Source organism: Bombus bifarius, unplaced genomic scaffold, assembly GCF_011952205.1.
Source record: "Bombus bifarius isolate JDL3187 unplaced genomic scaffold, Bbif_JDL3187 scf7180000008176, whole genome shotgun sequence".
Taxonomy (NCBI): Eukaryota; Metazoa; Arthropoda; class Insecta; order Hymenoptera; family Apidae; genus Bombus; species Bombus bifarius.
Genome location: NW_022884493.1, coordinates 2,029,100 through 2,046,886, shown reverse-complemented (window position 1 = coordinate 2,046,886; position 17,787 = coordinate 2,029,100). Strand labels below are relative to the sequence as shown.

At 32.7% G+C, this 17,787-nt stretch overlaps 3 protein-coding genes across 8 annotated transcripts; 2 read left to right on the top strand and 1 right to left on the bottom strand.

Annotated features, from left to right (window-relative positions):
* Positions 1-152: 152 nt before the first annotated feature.
* On the bottom strand, positions 153-5,014 carry LOC117209460 (serine/threonine-protein kinase PAK 3). Of its 2 annotated transcripts, XM_033451544.1 has the most exons (11): positions 4,876-5,014; positions 4,515-4,703; positions 3,588-3,783; positions 2,791-2,802; positions 2,171-2,339; positions 1,931-2,066; positions 1,743-1,860; positions 1,360-1,643; positions 773-1,268; positions 447-665; positions 153-329 (listed from the first exon to the last, which is right to left on the bottom strand). In XM_033451544.1, the coding sequence occupies exons 2-11, from the start codon at positions 4,568-4,570 to the stop codon at positions 246-248; spliced, it is 1,770 nt and encodes a 589-aa protein (XP_033307435.1). In that variant the 5' UTR covers positions 4,571-4,703; positions 4,876-5,014; the 3' UTR covers positions 153-245. The 2 variants fall into 2 exon arrangements, with proteins under 2 accessions (XP_033307435.1, XP_033307436.1); XM_033451545.1 differs by lacking the exon at positions 2,791-2,802 and having other exon boundaries at positions 4,515-4,977.
* Positions 5,015-5,315: 301 nt separating this feature from the next.
* On the top strand, positions 5,316-10,329 carry LOC117209461 (ras-related GTP-binding protein A). Of its 5 annotated transcripts, none has more exons than XM_033451546.1 (8): positions 7,649-7,667; positions 7,837-7,913; positions 8,001-8,082; positions 8,213-8,312; positions 8,396-8,780; positions 8,850-9,065; positions 9,135-9,250; positions 9,316-9,639. In XM_033451546.1, the coding sequence occupies exons 3-8, from the start codon at positions 8,071-8,073 to the stop codon at positions 9,405-9,407; spliced, it is 921 nt and encodes a 306-aa protein (XP_033307437.1). In that variant the 5' UTR covers positions 7,649-7,667; positions 7,837-7,913; positions 8,001-8,070; the 3' UTR covers positions 9,408-9,639. The 5 variants fall into 5 exon arrangements, 4 of the variants coding, with proteins under 4 accessions (XP_033307439.1, XP_033307438.1, XP_033307437.1 ...); XR_004487921.1 differs by lacking the exon at positions 7,649-7,667 and adding an exon at positions 10,220-10,329 and having other exon boundaries at positions 7,674-7,913; positions 9,316-9,503; XM_033451548.1 differs by lacking the exons at positions 7,649-7,667; positions 7,837-7,913 and adding an exon at positions 5,316-5,453.
* A 93-nt stretch (positions 10,330-10,422) lies between these two features.
* Positions 10,423-13,555, top strand: LOC117209462 (beta carbonic anhydrase 1). The gene is made up of 5 exons (XM_033451550.1): positions 10,423-10,614; positions 11,302-11,386; positions 11,672-11,859; positions 11,929-12,120; positions 12,896-13,555. Exons 1-5 carry the CDS (start codon positions 10,522-10,524, stop codon positions 13,103-13,105), a joined length of 768 nt encoding a protein of 255 aa, XP_033307441.1. The 5' UTR covers positions 10,423-10,521; the 3' UTR covers positions 13,106-13,555.
* Positions 13,556-17,787: the final 4,232 nt, after the last annotated feature.

Below are 17,787 nucleotides of genomic sequence, written 5' to 3'. Positions count from 1 at the left end.
TATATATATATATATACATATATATGTATATATGTTTATAAATATATATATATATATTTATATACGTACATACATACATACATACATACATACATACATATATATATATTTATTTATTTATTTATATATGTTTATTCATTATTTATTATATATTATTGAATTATTGTGCCGTTCCATTTTGGGAGGGTGATTCATTATTTTTCTGCAAAATTATATTTTTATGATCATATCATAATACCACTCTTCTAATTACCTTTAGCAGCTTCCTTTGCTGCCATTATTAAAGGTGTTAGGGAAGCAAGTGGCCTTGCTAATTTCAGAAAAGGATGCTGCAATTTGCCATAAAAGTACAAATTTTATTAAAAGTTTATTCCATTTACGTAAATTTAAATATAAAACATATATTAATTGTACTTTAGGTTAGTATAAAATATTGTTAGAATTACCTTGAGTAATTCTGAAGCCGCTGATCGTTTCTCCACTTCGACCTCCAAACACTGATCCAAAAAGTCTTGAAAAATTCCTGACAGTTTATCCTTTTCTTTGATTTCAGGTTTACCATTTGTTGCGATCAAATATAATGCTCTTAATGGATTTTCATTTAAATATGGTGGTTCTCCTTCTATCATTTCAATAGCCATTATACCCAACGACCAGATATCAACCTATAAGATTTAAATAATTTATAAATATTATAGTACAATAGTTATATAGTAATTACTATATAGACATTGCAATGTAATAGTTGTAGAGTATCATTCTTTTCATTCACCTTTGGACCATACTGTTTTCTTGTAACTACTTCTGGCGCCATCCAATATGGTGTACCAACCATTGTAGTTCGTTTGCTTTGCTCTGGTGAAATTTGTGCACAAAATCCAAAATCTGTTAATTTTACTCCACCGTCTAGTCCAAGCAGGATATTATCAGACTTAATATCCCTGTGTATAACTTGATTACAATGAAGGAACTCCAAAGCTTGTAGGACCTCTCTACACACTGCTGCTATTTGACCCTCATCCATACAAGTCTCAGTTACAACATCTGTCAAACTACCACCAGGCAGATATTCCATAACTACCCATAATTCTTCTCCTACGAGGTAACTATCCAAGTAATTTACAACATTTGGGTGCTTATTCTCCCGCATAACCAATATTTCATTTATTATTAACTCCTTCTTTGGTTGTTGTGAAAGATTCATTTGTTTTATTGCAACTTCCATACCTGTTGATGTTTCAATTGCTGTGTACACCGTTCCCGAAGCACTGGAAGATAACATTAAAAATATATAAAAATGCAAAAAAATTCCATAAGAGAATATTTACATTTTATATTATTTTATATTATATAACTTACCCCTGTCCTATTTTTTCCATTTTCGTATATTTCCTATTTGGGTCACCTACACTTACAATTGTTCTTAATTTTTCTAATATTTCATCATCTGACATTTTTTTCTTTCTAGCTTTATCACTTTGCGCTGGTCTTGTTTGATCGGTTGTCGTTGATGTAGGAGTCGCTTGATTTTTATTTCTATCCAGTTGTGATTGATGTGGCTGTTGCGGCGTTCCGTTTCGTTGGGGTGATCCTAACGTGGTAGTTAATGGAGGCGGTGGTTCTTCTTCTATTGGCTTTGTATACTATTGCAAAGTATTTAATTTTTTAGTTTAGTACTTACAACACTCAAATATAGAAAAATAATTCTAATTTTTGACAATTTGCAGACAGTTATTACTTACGATCGATTTCGTACGTTCGGGCCTAGCAGAAATCGGTGGTGGTGGCGGTTCATCTTCCTGTTCGGAACTAGTCGCGCAAGCATCCGTTGGTGTACTACTTGGACTACTGCTGCTTACTCTATAATTTTATATACAGAATAAGTACAAAAATAGGAAGAGAAAGAGATTTGGAAGCATATGAGGCTTACCTGCTGAGCGAATGTTGAGAATGAGAACTTCCAGAAGCTTGTGACATTGCTTGACCACGAATATTTCCTCCTCCTCCTCCTGTCCCAACACCTATACCCACCATGCTTCTAGGACTACTGGCTCTCTCAATAGGAGCTGCACATAAAATTTCCTGTGCTTCATTCGTTAATGTATATATAACTGGCATATGATAATAAGAACATTATAGATTAATCTTTATGTAAATGTTATTAACTTACCAACCACCCCAACCATTTTTGTAGTTGTCATGTATTTGGAACCTTTTGTTTCTTTACTGCTACTGTCATACCAATTCAGAACATCCAATACAGCCTGTGGATTTTTCTTCTGTTCTTGTTTACTAATATTACTAGACATAAGCAACCTTGCCCATGCTTCTGGCATCCCCTAAGAACAAAAGTTATATTTCAAAGTAATCATTAATAGTCTTACATGTACAAAACTTTAAAGAAGATGTAACTGATAGGTTAGGATATAATATTTACAAAAGTATAATTCTCAAAGTTCTGAAAACTAAGAGAACACCGTGCAAATATAAAATATTTAAGACTCCAATTGTTACAGTTGTTGAATAAATAGTAAGATTGTAAGCACTCAAACCAATGTTAAAATTCATTCTGCAAGAAAGCAATAATATTAAATGCAACGTTGACTAAAGCATCTATAAATCTACTAAAGCAGCTATATGCTTCTAATCTATGATAAACTCTAAATTTTGAAATAAAATATAACAACTTAATCCTGTTAATTGCAACAAAAACAAACAGTTAAATTAAGTGTATGTATAATAAGAAGGATTATAAACAAACTACTTTTGTGGTCATTTTAAATTACTTACTTTTAATGGCAGCTTGAAAGAAATACGTGTCTAGTTAGTTTTTCATGTGAAAAAATAATAGGTATAAGAAGCATCAGACAAATTACCAAATTACTTTTCCACAATGTCCATACACATGTGAACAAGTGATGAAAATTTATTTTTTTTTTTTTTCGGTACGAAAGATCCATTTGAGATATACTTTTTAGACAAAGAAAATTGTTTGCATTAATATTTAATAATACATTACTAGTTGCTCTTACGATGACACACGTTTCACAAATGAATTATTCTTCACATACATATATATATTCATTTATCACAAACACACTCGCACACGCACACATACATACACGCACGCACGCACGTACGCACAATTTTAATTTATTGAAATATAATAAAAATTGCACTACAAAGTAAATTAAATTCTATCCGGGTTATAGTACTGTAACTTACTTTATTTCCACATATTTTTATTATCATTTATTATGCAATATATTAATACATGAATAAGCCAATGAAAATTGCAAAGCGATTGCTAAATATTACCTATTAATAAATATCAATTTAATAATGTTCCATTGGTGAAAACAACAAATAAAAATTCAATCAGAGATGTTTCATATCTAAGAATTAGTTCTTTTTTTCTTGCATTGTCAGAAGGGATCTTGAAGAATTTATGTAACCAGTAATGTAATGCAATAAAGAATTACTATGTAATGTCTATTTGGATACTCCGTACCATCGTATAGTAGCAAAGCGGAAAGCGAGTGCATCTTGAACAATAGTAACAAATTGCAAATAGTGAATTGACTTACCGTAAATTCACCAGTAACAGCGTCAAATCCAACATGTACAGTATGTTCAAAGTTGGTGGGATAACTGATGTTGGGTTTATCCTTATTTTCTTTTACCTTCATTTTGCTTTTCAATGTTTTCTTCTTACGTTCATCAGAATCAGGTTCCTTAGGTAGTGGACGCATATCCACTGGTAAATTAGGTGTTGATTCACCTCTGAAACATGTTTAATCTATCATTATCTAACTAGTGATATCAAATGAGACAAAATAATCTTACAGTTATACATTCATTTCTATATACATAAATTATACATAAATGGAATTTGTAGATTAAATGTTATATTGGATACTTTAGTATATATTTTATTATTTATATATTTAAGTAGTAAGCTATTATTTATAGAACATACAAATATATAACTAACTTTTACATTCGTTATAATAGCTTTTATGTCTAATACATTCAAAATATGTACAAAATTAATATAAAAATTATATGTTTCACATGTATAATACATATACACACACACACACACACACACACACGTTTGTTAGTAAGACTGCATATAAAGACTTAAAAGGATGGTCTCCCACATCAGAATGTCATCGTGTCTGAACTGTAGGATTTTATTTTTAGCAACCACTAGATTAGTGTCTGTTATCCTATTTTAGGAAGATGTAGACATTTACTTATTGTAAAGAAAATAATAAAAATGTAATGTGTAACAAACTTATCAGCTTTTAGTGTTACAGAACAGTGTTCTGATATTACATCTATTATATTACATAGAAATGTATAGAACTAGAGAATGAAACATCAGACATATCTGTTACTGAATATATATTAAAATATCTAATATTAAATGATATATTCTTTCATTGAGAAATTTTTCGGTACTAGTAAATTATAACAACATAATAATATAGCATAGAATATATAGTTACCTATTTGATGTAAGTCGTACAGGAGGTGCAGGGGGTTTGTCTTCTTCATCTGACATGTTGTTTCTACTTTTGTCCCTTTGTTGCCAATCTACCTTACGTTGCTGCGTTTCTATAATTTTGTTCAAAGATTTGTTTAATACTATTAGCCCCTGCCTCAGAGATCCTAGTCGTTCTTACGTTATATAAATCCTAAAAGACTAAAGGTTTGAATCACAGTATACAGAGAATTCTTTATGTTGACAAAAACACCAAGTTGTTTGTTGAAAACATGAGACTTGAAGATCCATTCACTTTCGTTATAGATAAAAGAATTTGCTTTCTTGAATTTAGCAAACGTTATCGAAATGATGTTTGAAATTACCGGTTCTATATCACAGATATGGATATAGTCTTGGTGACCGGTAAAGAACAGGAGACAAAACGAAAGAAAAATGCCTCTCCTCGTGAGTGACAGTTTCGGGTACTTGTGAAAGGTGTTCGATTTTGAAGAATAGCGGCGTCTTCGAACGGGTCAATGTCGTGAGTATAGGGTGTGCTCGAAGACGAGGGATAGACAGGCACCTCCAAAGCGTGATTCACGCACGCACGGGAGCAGACACCGCGCCGCATCCACGGATCTCTAGTTCTCTCTCCCTCTCGCCCTCCCTCTTCCTCTGTCTCTCTCTCTCTCTCTCTCTCTCCCTCCCTCCTTCTCTTGTTCTCACTTTCCACCGTTCTCCGTGTCTGGGATGTTCTTTAGTGTCGCGATTGCTCTTTCGTTCTCGGAGTGTTTTCACTCCTCCCTTTTTCTGTCGTCTCGCACTCGCGAAAGAAAAAATACGATTGTATATCGTGTATATATGGCGCCGCTTTATCCACACGTCCGTGATGTGCCGTGTTTGGGCACGGCGGAGGCGGAACCACGCGGCGCTCTGAGTCTTATCAATGGTATCTCATTTCGTACGTATAATCGACGCCCAATGACGACGAATCTCTTCCTGTTCTTCTCCACACTTTTTTCAAGGTTGATAAGAAGTCTGAATCACCACCGCTGCCACAGTCCTCTACCACTGTACAGCGCCTCTACTACTGGAACACCGTTCACTCCCTCTCTTTCTGTACCTCCCTCCTTTCCTTTCCCTTTCTTTCCCTCTTTTCCACTTTTTCATTTGCTTCTTTCTCTCTCCTTTTCACCATGTATTCCTCTGTTCATACACTTACAAGGTTTGATCGTTAGTACTTAGTATGTACACGCATATACTTACTTTCACCCGCAACCTATTGTCGGTTAACACGAGTAAGTCCGTATATGTACATATATGTATATATGCGTGCGTGCGGGTGCCTGTGTATATATATATATATATATATATATATACACACACATATATGTATATGTATATGATTTAAAAAGAAATTTAGAACAATATAGGTTGGAACGGTGGTAAGACTGCAAGTGAATCAATTACAGGTTAGCCAACATGGAAACAAATACATATTGTTGTAAACTTCAATATGGTTTTACTCGTTAAAATGAAAGCTTTCAGTGGATTATTATATACTTTTTAAAGATAAATTAGAAATTTGTATGTTCAAAGAGAGTGTGCTGAAATATCTTAAGATTTCGTATGTGTATAAATCGTAGTTTAGTAATTATAAAACTGCATATTTGCTATTTTCGTGTAGGTACCTATTCATATTTTTATTTTTATTTATACTAGAGTTTGTACATAATGAATTAAATATGCTTTTACAAATTAATTTTATATTCGTATTCGAAACTATTCAATCTTTACCTTTCGAAAATAGATGTAATATATATTTTTATAATTTATGTATCATAATTACATGTTTAAATCTCTTCAAAATATTTGTCACTAAAAAGTGTGCTTGTTAAAAATGTATTATCTCGGTTTATATTTCTGACAAATGAGTATCTTACTTATCTGTAAGAAGCATATATGGGGGTTAACTATATACTATAAATAAAGTAAATAATAATTTAAAAAATATGAACTTAAATTCTTAAGACATGGAGTATAATAATAATAACAATAATAAATACATATATATATACAGGACTATTTATAATTATATGCATAACAAAGACTATATAAAGAATATAATGTTCAGATATCATAAGCATTATTAATATGTATGAAATTGCATCTTAATAACTTGTATATTTCTAAGTCCATAATAAAATTAACTGATTTTTTTTCTTTTTTTGGCAAATATAAATATTTATCGTTATCCATTACAGGTAGTTTGTTAACGTGTGTCCAGAAATGAATCCTTTGATTATATTATACCTGTCTATGTAATATATTTTTGTAACTTAAGAAAAGAAGGAACAAATATATAAAAAATCATATTATGACATATTTGAGGAAGTTCTTACATGTTTTACATTCCAAAACATTTGTAAGAACATTGCTCTATCATATGTAAATTTATCATATGTAAGTTTTGTTTTGTAATATAAAATGCTTGTTTGAAAATCAAAATTCTCTTAAAAGTACTTTTTATTATTTTCTCTGTTATTCTTGATACTTTGAATACATAATACTATGACATTTTAATCTTGCAGATTTTTATCGTTTGACATATTCATATTTATAAGAATTATCATTCTGTATTTATGCATAGAATCATCATTTAGTATGGTTATAAGCCTTCCGCATGATTAAGTTGTATTTATAATGTATATTAATATAAGTAAAATGATATCAATTCTTTTATAAATGATTTTTTACCGCAATTATATTAAAGAAAATAATAGTTTCAGAAGTGTATAATGTTAGATTAATTACATTTCTATTCGATATAAGTGCTTTCCAGTGCTGCATAGTCTAAAAGCTTAAAAATTTAGAATTTATTTATTTGTGTGTGTGTGTGCGCGCGTGTGTATATATATACACGTAACATCAAAATAATTTAGAAACTTAGAAAAGATAAAGATTGGTTAAATTTGCGAAATGTTACAGAAATATTAAGTAATACTTGATAATATTAAAGGTATTAATATGCATTAATGATAAATACATTGTTTGTCATACATTTTATTAAGTACAGTTGGCTCAATTATCTTATCTTTCAATGATACGTGAATAATGACAACATGTGTGAAGTTAGCTACATACTTAGCTTAAAAGTTAATCACATTGGAAGAAGGTAGAGAGTAATCACAATTATTATAATTCATAACATAAGACTGTTTACTATTAAGGAGATCGTTATTTTCATTCTGAACAACCCATGTTTTTGATATTATGAAGTATCTGTAAATGATATTTAATGCCATTTGTTAACTGACAAGAAAATTGGTGTGCGTTTATTATAGGTTATAGAGTTGTACTATGTGATTCATCGAACAGTGTGAAATAACCTATGAATTTAACATCTGACCACGTATTTGACGTATGTTCGGAATGTACTCCTGTCATAAGTGTAATGGAAACTGTTTAACTGTGTAACTGTATCATACTATTCAATAATTTGTTGCAGGACACAACAATTGATCAACTGTCGCATATGATTTTTAACTAATTCTTAGATATAACATTATCAATTCAAGATGAAGAAGAAGGTATTCAAATTTTGTACTTATCTAAAATCATAACCGTTTAAATTAATTTGTACCGTTTATTAATAGATGTTCGTGCGTGCGCGCGCGTGTGTGTAAGTTTTACATATAATGAATATTCTATATTTTTTAGGTTCTGTTGATGGGTAAGAGCGGTTCAGGAAAGACTAGTATGCGCAGCATAATTTTTGCCAATTATATTGCTCGTGATACACGTCGTTTGGGAGCAACAAGTGTGTAATAGTTGGCTTATACCAGTTTTATCAAATATTTGTACCTTATGCATTATTTATTAATTTACTGGTATGTTTAATAGTTGATGTAGAACATAGTCATGTTCGATTCCTTGGTAATTTGGTGTTAAATCTTTGGGATTGCGGTGGTCAAGAAGCATTCATGGAAAATTATTTTGCATCGCAACGTGACAATATATTTAGGAACGTGGAGGTTTTGATCTATGTTTTCGACGTAGAATCCAGAGAATTAGATAAAGACATGCATTATTATCAAAGTTGCTTAGAAGCAATATTACAAAATAGTCCAGAAGCAAAGATATTCTGTTTAGTACATAAGATGGATTTAGTACAAGAGGATCAGCGAGATTTGATATTTAGAGAAAGAGAAGAAGATCTGAAAAGACTTAGTTTGCCACTCGAATGTACTTGTTTTAGAACTAGCATATGGGATGAAACATTATATAGGTATATCTTTGTAACTGTACAATGATTTCAATCTTTATTTTATAATTCCATGCAAGCTATTATGTTTAGGGCATGGTCTTCGATCGTATATATGTTGATTCCAAATGTGAAAGAGCTTGAACAGAGTTTGAAACAATTTACAAATATTATTGATGCCGATGAAGTACTCTTATTTGAAAGGGCAACATTTTTAGTAATTAGTTATTGTCAAAGGCAACATCATAGAGATATACATCGATTTGAAAAAGTTTCTAATATAATAAAACAGTTCAAACTTAGTTGCAGGTAACTTGCTTATAAAAAGTATATATATAAGCTAGTTTGAACATATATTTATAAATTACATATTTTTAGCAAACTAGCGGCACAATTTCAAAGTATGGAAGTTAGAAATACAAATTTTGCAGCTTTTATTGATGTGTTTACATCAAATACATATGTAATGGTTATTATGTCGGATCCTGCTATCCGTAAGTATTTAGTATCTTAATTCGTTTTTTAATAAATACTGAAATAATTATTCCTACTGTTTCAGCATCAGCAGCAACATTAATCAATATTCGTAATGCACGAAAACATTTTGAGAAATTAGAGCGTGCTAGTCAGAGCTCGGCATTAAGTAGATAGAAATCAGCTCGACCCAGGCGCGTTGTCACCCGGGTCCAGGCTGTTAATCGCTATTGAATCTAAGAGTCACTTTAAAAGAGAATCATCACAATGAAGGTGCATGAGAACTTTCCTCTTTTATTAATTAAAGTAAATCGATAATTTTGCTAATGAATGAATAATTTCAATATGTAATTTGTGACAAAACTATTATTAATACTGTCATTTTCAAAGAATTATATTGTATTTCAGAATTTTTAGTTTATTCTATACAAAATTTGAAAGAATATTTAAAAATTTTGCTACGCATGTACGTGTTAATAAATGAATACAACATATATATATATACAAAATATATATATATATATATATATATATATATATATATATATATATATATATATATATATATTTATACTTGTTAGTATGAAATTGTACGCTATTAGTATCATGTTAAGTGGACATATATATCGTTGTTCGCTTATAGTAAATACTGTCTTGGCTCTTAGAGATAATACATGGTTTTCTGGGTTAAGCTTTTTCCTGGTTCTATGATGTTATGTATTTTATTTCTGTATAGCAATTATTCTCTCTGGCCTGTTACAAAGATATATATATTTTCTTAAATTATATTTACTTGATATAATAGTGTACATATATACTTATTATATAAACCGTGCTATTGCAACAATCAAGCTAACCGTAATTGTATCTTTCGATTTAGATAACGATAATGTTAAATTATACGTTATATTTTGTATAAAATTTTGATTGGTACCTTTTGACATACGGAAAGAAGAACAAATATTAAACATGTATGAATTTATTTACAGCTGTATTTATGAAGAAGTAATAAAAGGAACATGGAATAATAAAAGCTTATGCTTTCACGTGTATCACTAGACTGTATTTTTTAATTATGCGAATAAATAAAGTCATCGAATTGAATCTAAATTTAATGTCGTATTTAAATGAAAAGTAGAATAAGTTAAGTAATCTTTGAACTAATCTTTATACTCATTTTTTAGTTGTGTGATACATTTAAAATTGCCGCCTTCTGCTCGGCTATGGCGAAATCGTGTGTTGTCACCATTTTAGGTTGATAGAACGTGACAAAGTGTGTATTGTATCCACCATGGATAGAATAATCAAAGGAATTACGAAATATAGGAATTGCCATAGGGAAGAAATGGTGAAACAGTTTCAAAGAGTTCGAGATCATCCCGAAGTACGTTACAATTTTTTTTCTCTAAGTCACTGTTGATAACTTGTGGACATATTTCTCTTTTTATGACGTTTCACGTTTCGTCTGATATTAATATTTAAATTGCGAAAGACGGTGGTAATTATTTTTGATATTCGCGATAAAAGGTATACATGTTGAGAAAGTATAATCAAATTTAAGTAAAATATGTATTTATTTCATATATGTTTTTATTAGATTTGGAAAAGAACAAGTTTGTTTTCATATGTCCTTGAACTAAAGAATCATCCATAGGAATCATACATACATGCATGTGGATAAAATTTTATCTGTGTAAGCATGTGTCAGACATTACTTTGATATAACGCGACCTATAAAGATTAATTTAATAATAGATTGAAATATTTGAAAGTTGAAGTTATTAAATCAAATATTAAAATCCGCGTTGTTATTAATATGCTTTATTGTTGTTTTAAGTGTTTATTGCATTTATTCTTTCTCAAACTGTTGCTATGCATGAAAACTATATACATATACGTAAGATATGTATGTACGTATGTGTATATAATTTAACGTGTAAAAAAGCTATTAGAATATGAAAGTATAAAAAGTATTATAAATAATATACTGCATAAATTACATAACTAATGTAAGGTGGGATATTAACATTTATTGGCATGACTGATTTTTGTCGTTACTTATCTTACACAGCCAAAGGCAGTATTCTTTACTTGCATGGACTCCCGGATGATTCCAACTAGATTTACGGAAACAAACGTTGGGGACATGTTTGTCGGTACGAGACCTTATCATGACATTGATCTTCTCGAATATGAAACTTGTTGCTTCTTTTTTTTTCCGGACAATTTCACTTTGCAGTTTAATACAATGGAACATTACTGTAACGTTTCTAATGTTTTTAATGTATTAATTTGAAAGATATTTTTTCTTTGAATGTGTCGTTGATTTTGCTGAAGAAACATGGTGTGAAATATTCCAAAGAACAAGTATTTGACAAATTTTTTTTTTTTTTTAAGTTTTTGAAGAATTTAAAGTTTTGTCAAATTTTATGTTTTTTCAGTAAGAAATGCCGGTAATCTTATTCCTCATTCTCAGCATTTCGTAGACGAGTTAACAATGTGTGAGCCAGCGGCCTTAGAACTTGGTTGTGTAGTAAACAATATAAAACACATTATAGTTTGTGGCCATAGCGATTGCAAAGCTATGAATTTGCTGTATGCTTTGCGGGACGAAGAATTCGCATCGAAAGTGTGTACTTTGTTAGTTTTACTATTTTTACACATATTTATTTAATCTATAATAATTGTTACCTCTTAGGTGAACAGAAGGATATCACCGTTAAGAGCATGGTTGTGTGCACACGCTAGCAACAGTTTAGCGAAATTTCAACAGCTTGAAGTTGCTGGCTTCCACGAGCCGATATTATTTCAAGCTGAAACGCCTTTACGGAAGTTTGTGGCCTATATCGACTCAGACAATAAATTTGCTATAGAGGATAAGTTATCTCAAGTTAGTATAGATGCATTTATTATCGCATAATTGGCCAAACACCTTTTAAAACAGAATAAATCGGATAAAATTTTCAGTGTATATACAGGGTGGTTGGTAACTGGTGGTACAAGCGGAAAGGGGGTGATTCTACGCGAAAAAAGAAGTCGAAAATATAGAATAAAAATTTTCTTTTTAATTTTTTTTTTTTCTAATTTTTCCATCGAGACAACGATCTACAGTTTTTTATTATTATTTATTTATTTACATTTTACAATTTGTCCAGTAGGACATTTGGTAAAATATTATAGCTTAGTGATGTAGCAATATAGCATGTGGATGGCTACCCTCAGTGGGATACCATCTTCGAGCGATCTACAGTGAGATCCGTTATAACGTACCGCACGCGTACCGAGCGAAAATTCAAAGTCGATTTTTTCGAAAACAAAGCCTCAAACGAAAAATTTTTATTCTATATTTTCGACTTCTTTTTTCGCGTAAAATCACCCCCTTTCCGCTTGTACCACCAGTTACCAACCACCCTGTATATATATATATATTAATATATTTTTATTAATTCCCTTAACTTAAAAAAAAAAAAGAAAGAGAAGAAGAAGAAGAAGAAGAAAGAAAGATAGAAAGAAAAGAAACGCAAGTTGTTTGGTCCAATTTGGTTATACTATAATAAAGTATATATATATATATATATATATATATAGTCGGTTACGATCATCTCTGTAATTAATAAATTTAAATTGAAGTCTATTTTAAAGAAATACGTGTATTTTAATTTCAGATAAATACTCTACAGCAGTTACAAAACATAGCTTCTTATGGGTTTTTAAAGAAACGGCTTGAGAGGCATGATTTGCACATTCATGCTTTGTGGTTTGATATTTACACTGGTGATATTTATTACTTTAGCAGGGCAAATAAAAGATTCGTAGAAATAAACGAATCGACCGAAGCGTCTTTGCTTGCAGAAATTAAGAAATATTATTCTTAAATTGCTTAATGCTAAAACGGTAACTTTTACTTATATAGGTGGGAAATCGTTTCGTCGTTGAGATTGAATAATTACGATTCGTTGAACCTCCCTAGAATGTTTAAACGTGGAGTGGGTGCGAGTTAGATACTCGCTCAATCGAAGACCGTGTAATGTACCTGAATGTGAAAGTAGTGAATTCTCTTCTATTTTTTTCTTTTTTTTTTTTTCTTATTAAGATTCATATTACAAACTCGTTTGCACAAAATAGATCGCCATGACAGTGTTGAAGGAATTTATAATAAGGATATTTGATATAGATTTATTTCTAATAATTCGCGGGGTATAGTTTAATTGTATATTATTATTAGTTTCACTGTATATTATAGGGAGATTTTTTTTTATGTAGCACGTGCTCGTTAACATGTAAGGTGTAAAGGAAAAATTATTTATTTATCGATGAGATCTGCACTCAGCAGAAAAATGAAACGTTATTTTTGGAATAAATGATATAATATTTTTGAAATGGTTATACGATATATACAAGGTTTTTCCACTGTGTATTTATAACAATTTATACATGTGATAGTAAATATTTCTACAATTTATGTAACTTGATATAATTACTTGTAATTTGATATAATCACTGTGATAGGTATACAAAATATAATTATTGTTTTCGATATGTTCGGTTTGATTCATTTAACGATCCGCTTGACTTGTCACCGATTTGGTTCAGTATACTTTGCGCTTGAATCACGTGAAATAAAACTGAAGTCGAGCAATAAGAGCTGGAGGACGTACCGTATTGACGGATGGACGATTTCGTGGCCAGGCGAACTAGAGCATGCCACTCCCGAAAGAGAAAGCAAAACAACGAACCAAGGTGTAGAATTAGGATGATTATAAGTATCAATATCAGATGTTCGAGTCTTATTAACGCAATGTACAATAGTTATTTGCACTTACCGCAAATATTTAAAAATCGTTGTTTACTTTTATTATTTTCGTAAATTTAAAAACGTAAAACGTGCAAATTTACATGGAAATGTTTATACGTAGTAACGAATGGTATCACAGTGCTCTGCAATATCATAGGCATCTTCTGTTAACGAACGTTTGTTAACGACGAAACGTCGTCGCTTCATAGACAGGTATTAGACGCGTCGATGCCAACAGTAGGTTTCCATGCAGCGGGCGTTATAAAGTAAAGTGCAATTGTCCACGAAACAGTGGCGAACCATTTTCGTCGCTACGCGTTTTCGTCGTGAGTCATGACGACAGGCGTCAACATTGCCAGTAGCGAGACGTGCAGTTATATTTAATAATAGGCAATAGGTAATAACGAGGCAAAATGCAAAATATTTTACTGTACGCTTTGTAGACAGAATCGAATAACATTGCGAATAAATTATTGCTGGAATAAAAATTGCGGATAAACGAAGTTGTTCGAGAATAACGGATAGAGACTTGTTCGAATATGTTTTCGAATATTGTACGTAGAGAGTAGAGAGTAGAGAGTAAAGAGTAGTAGCAATGCATGGAAATCATCGTTAGAACGTTTAATTAAATACAAAGACAAAGCGGTCGCTTGCAGATCGTCAATCGTATCACGCCGGGAAACAGAGTGCCACGGGGGCGTTTTGGCTTCGAGTCGGCGCCTGACTGGCTGTGCAACTATTTAGTTTGCCGTTTTGCCATTTTATTTGCAGTTAGTGCTGAAATCGAAAGACGATTTATTTGCGACTAACGAATAATTTTTCGTCTAATAAAGTCGCTATTTCTTATTCGCGAGTTTATTCGTTATTCGAATAAAACTTGCCCAATTTTGCTAATAGAGAACGCTTACGCTACTACGAAGCGACGCTTCGTGGACAGTGGGGTTTAGCGTGCGAGGCGCGCGTACACGTTCTGTTGGCTGTTTCAGATGAGAAAAATGGTTCGAGCGGCTCGCGCTTTTCAGCGTGTTTCGCGGCAAAGTAAAAGCGAAGGGGATTCGCTGCTATGTTTAGGCGAATCGTCGAGTTGGTCCGGTTAGGCCGGTCTACGGAGTGTGACGAGCTCTGACACGGTTGCCACTTGCCACTTACCACCAACCGGAAGGTGGAAGCAAGATCAAAGAATCTCCGCGATCTTCGGTCTCCACGAACGATACGCGCGTCCCTCTTGCCCATCTTCCTTCTCTTTTTCCTCTTTTTTCTCCTTTTCCCCTCTTTTTCCTCTTCTTTCTCCTTTGCCCCTTTTTCCTCTTTTCCTCTTTTTCCTCTTTTTCCTTCGCATTCGATACTCGCACCCCACGAATCGTTCCGCGGCATCTATCACGGCGCTGAAAGCACGCGTGTACCGTAAATAATAAATATAACACACGTTGTACGTTAAAAAGTAAAATCATGTGATCTTTTGTCTTTATATATATATATTAATATATATATATATATATATATGTATCCCAAGGTCTAGTCTAAAGACTCGTAACAAAGTTCCAGACTTTTCTCGCCTTCTGACTTGCCGTTGTTACAATCATCATTAGAAAAGTAAAGTGTTAAGCGTCGTACCTCGACGCTTTCCCCATTTATGCTCGAAAATATTTCCTTGGTCATAGAGCAATTTAGTAGCGCTTATAAAACAGCTATATTAAGACAAGTAATTTAGTATGTACAGTTGGTTGGAAGTTGTCGAACATTTCGTTGTGCTGTTTGGTTACGGCTACATCGTCGACACAGCTATTTTCCAACTAGCTATGCAGTTGCCGGAGTTACCGGGGTTACGTCGGAATCGTAAGAAGGTTTTTAAAGCGTGCACACTACCGAACTTCCGTGAAGGGTGACACCTTTAAATTAGACTCGGTTACGAAATTCAGGTGCACCGGTAGTTTCGTGGTTCGTTTACCTGGCCTTACCTGGATAGCCGAAGAATACATATTGTTTATTGCCACTGCGCTACGCTGGACAGTTTGCGTAGTTTTAGTTTTGTGGCGAGGGACAGAATTGCGGGGTTAGCCGAATCTACCCGAGCTACGGGGGTTCTTCTTGAACCAGGAAGTCAAAGAAGGAACGATTGACAGCCTTTCAACCCTCTGTTGACCGCAATTGTTCGATGCGCTGCTTCCGCGTTCGCCTCGGTCTTTGTTCCGCAATTAGCGGAACGAGTTTCACCGAAATATCGCTCGACAGTTTCTTTGCAAAGATTGAAAGATGCTCTGAGAGGTGCTTCGGCAATTTAATCCCGCAGATTTAACGACTAGCACGATTTGTTACAAGAAATTTACAATAAGAAATTTTCCAAAATTTCTTGTTAAGCTAAATTTATTTCATCGACACGCAATCGATATACAATATTTAACATATTTTACAAAACTCAGCTTTATAAAAACCTGTAGCTATTCTATCGCTCGCGTTTTAGAAATTTCTTCAACGTTACCAAGCACAGAAACGTTTGTTTTTCAACGTTGAACTTGTACTACTGTATTTAAGTAGTTTAAATAGCCAAATACCTGTAGTTAACCTATAGTTCTATATATATATATATATATATATATATATATATAGTATGAGATTTTGATAAAGACGGGATTCATCTATACGTGCATCCAATCCTATAGAGAATGCTTTAGACATTTATTTTGAATTCACTTTTTTCTTATCAATCCCGTGTCTATTTATATGAACAATATGTCTATACGAGCTTTTTGTCTCGCCCCAAACCCAAATCGTTTAAAACCAACTGTATAGGATTTTCACAGCACCTGCAAACGGGGCGAAAGAGCGGCAAAAGAACGGCGAAAAATCGGCGAAAGAGTAAAAGAACGTTCATATCTTTTGTTTCGTCTTGCCAGAATGCATTCGTCATATCGTTTTTTTTTTTTTTAGGTGGGATTGGATAACGTCCCTTGCACAAATTTACTCGGTACGTTAATTAATTACGCGGATACGACATTGTTAATTTTTCTACGGTCGACGAGCGTTCCTCGCCGCGAGCCAACGACGCTCCTACAAGAATAAGGTTTCGGAAAAATACACGAGCGGAACGGAATAGTAAATGTATTGTAGTAATGCTACCGGGGACTGCAGTGTGTTATGCCTCGGCACACACCACTGGCCACGCGCTCTTTTTCTTCGGCCAGTCTAAAGCGAAAGAAAGAAAAAAAGGAGATCGTGCGAAATCGTGACATCGTTACTATCTCCTATGCTTCAATGGCGAATCTATTCGACTTTTCGACTCGCTGAGTTATACTCGAAGCTGGTCAACTATAACGTTTCGACATTCTCGTTATTTACTCGAACGAGATAGAAAGTCAACGTGGAAATAAAAGATGAAATATACTCGGCCAAAAGTTTGGGTACGGTTGTTTCATTTGAAGATTAGGAAGAACCGAAGAAAGGAAGGTTAAGAAGGAACGGAAGAACTTACTAAGTACATCGTTGTTCATTTCTTCCTTTTAAAATATGACTTTACTACTGCAAACGAGTATATTATTTTAATATGACATATTTGAAAGAAGAGGGGGTTTTCTGGAACGGAGAGGAGAGGAGAGGAACAAGCGAGATTTTCAAAAGTAGCAAAAGTAAGGAAATAGCCATAGCTAATAGCCAACTATGGATTTAAGGAAGTAATATTTTAATTTACTAATTATCATATGACAGTCAATATCTTTAAAATCACAGCAGGCAACGGGAAAATACATGTATAATTTTGAAACCAAG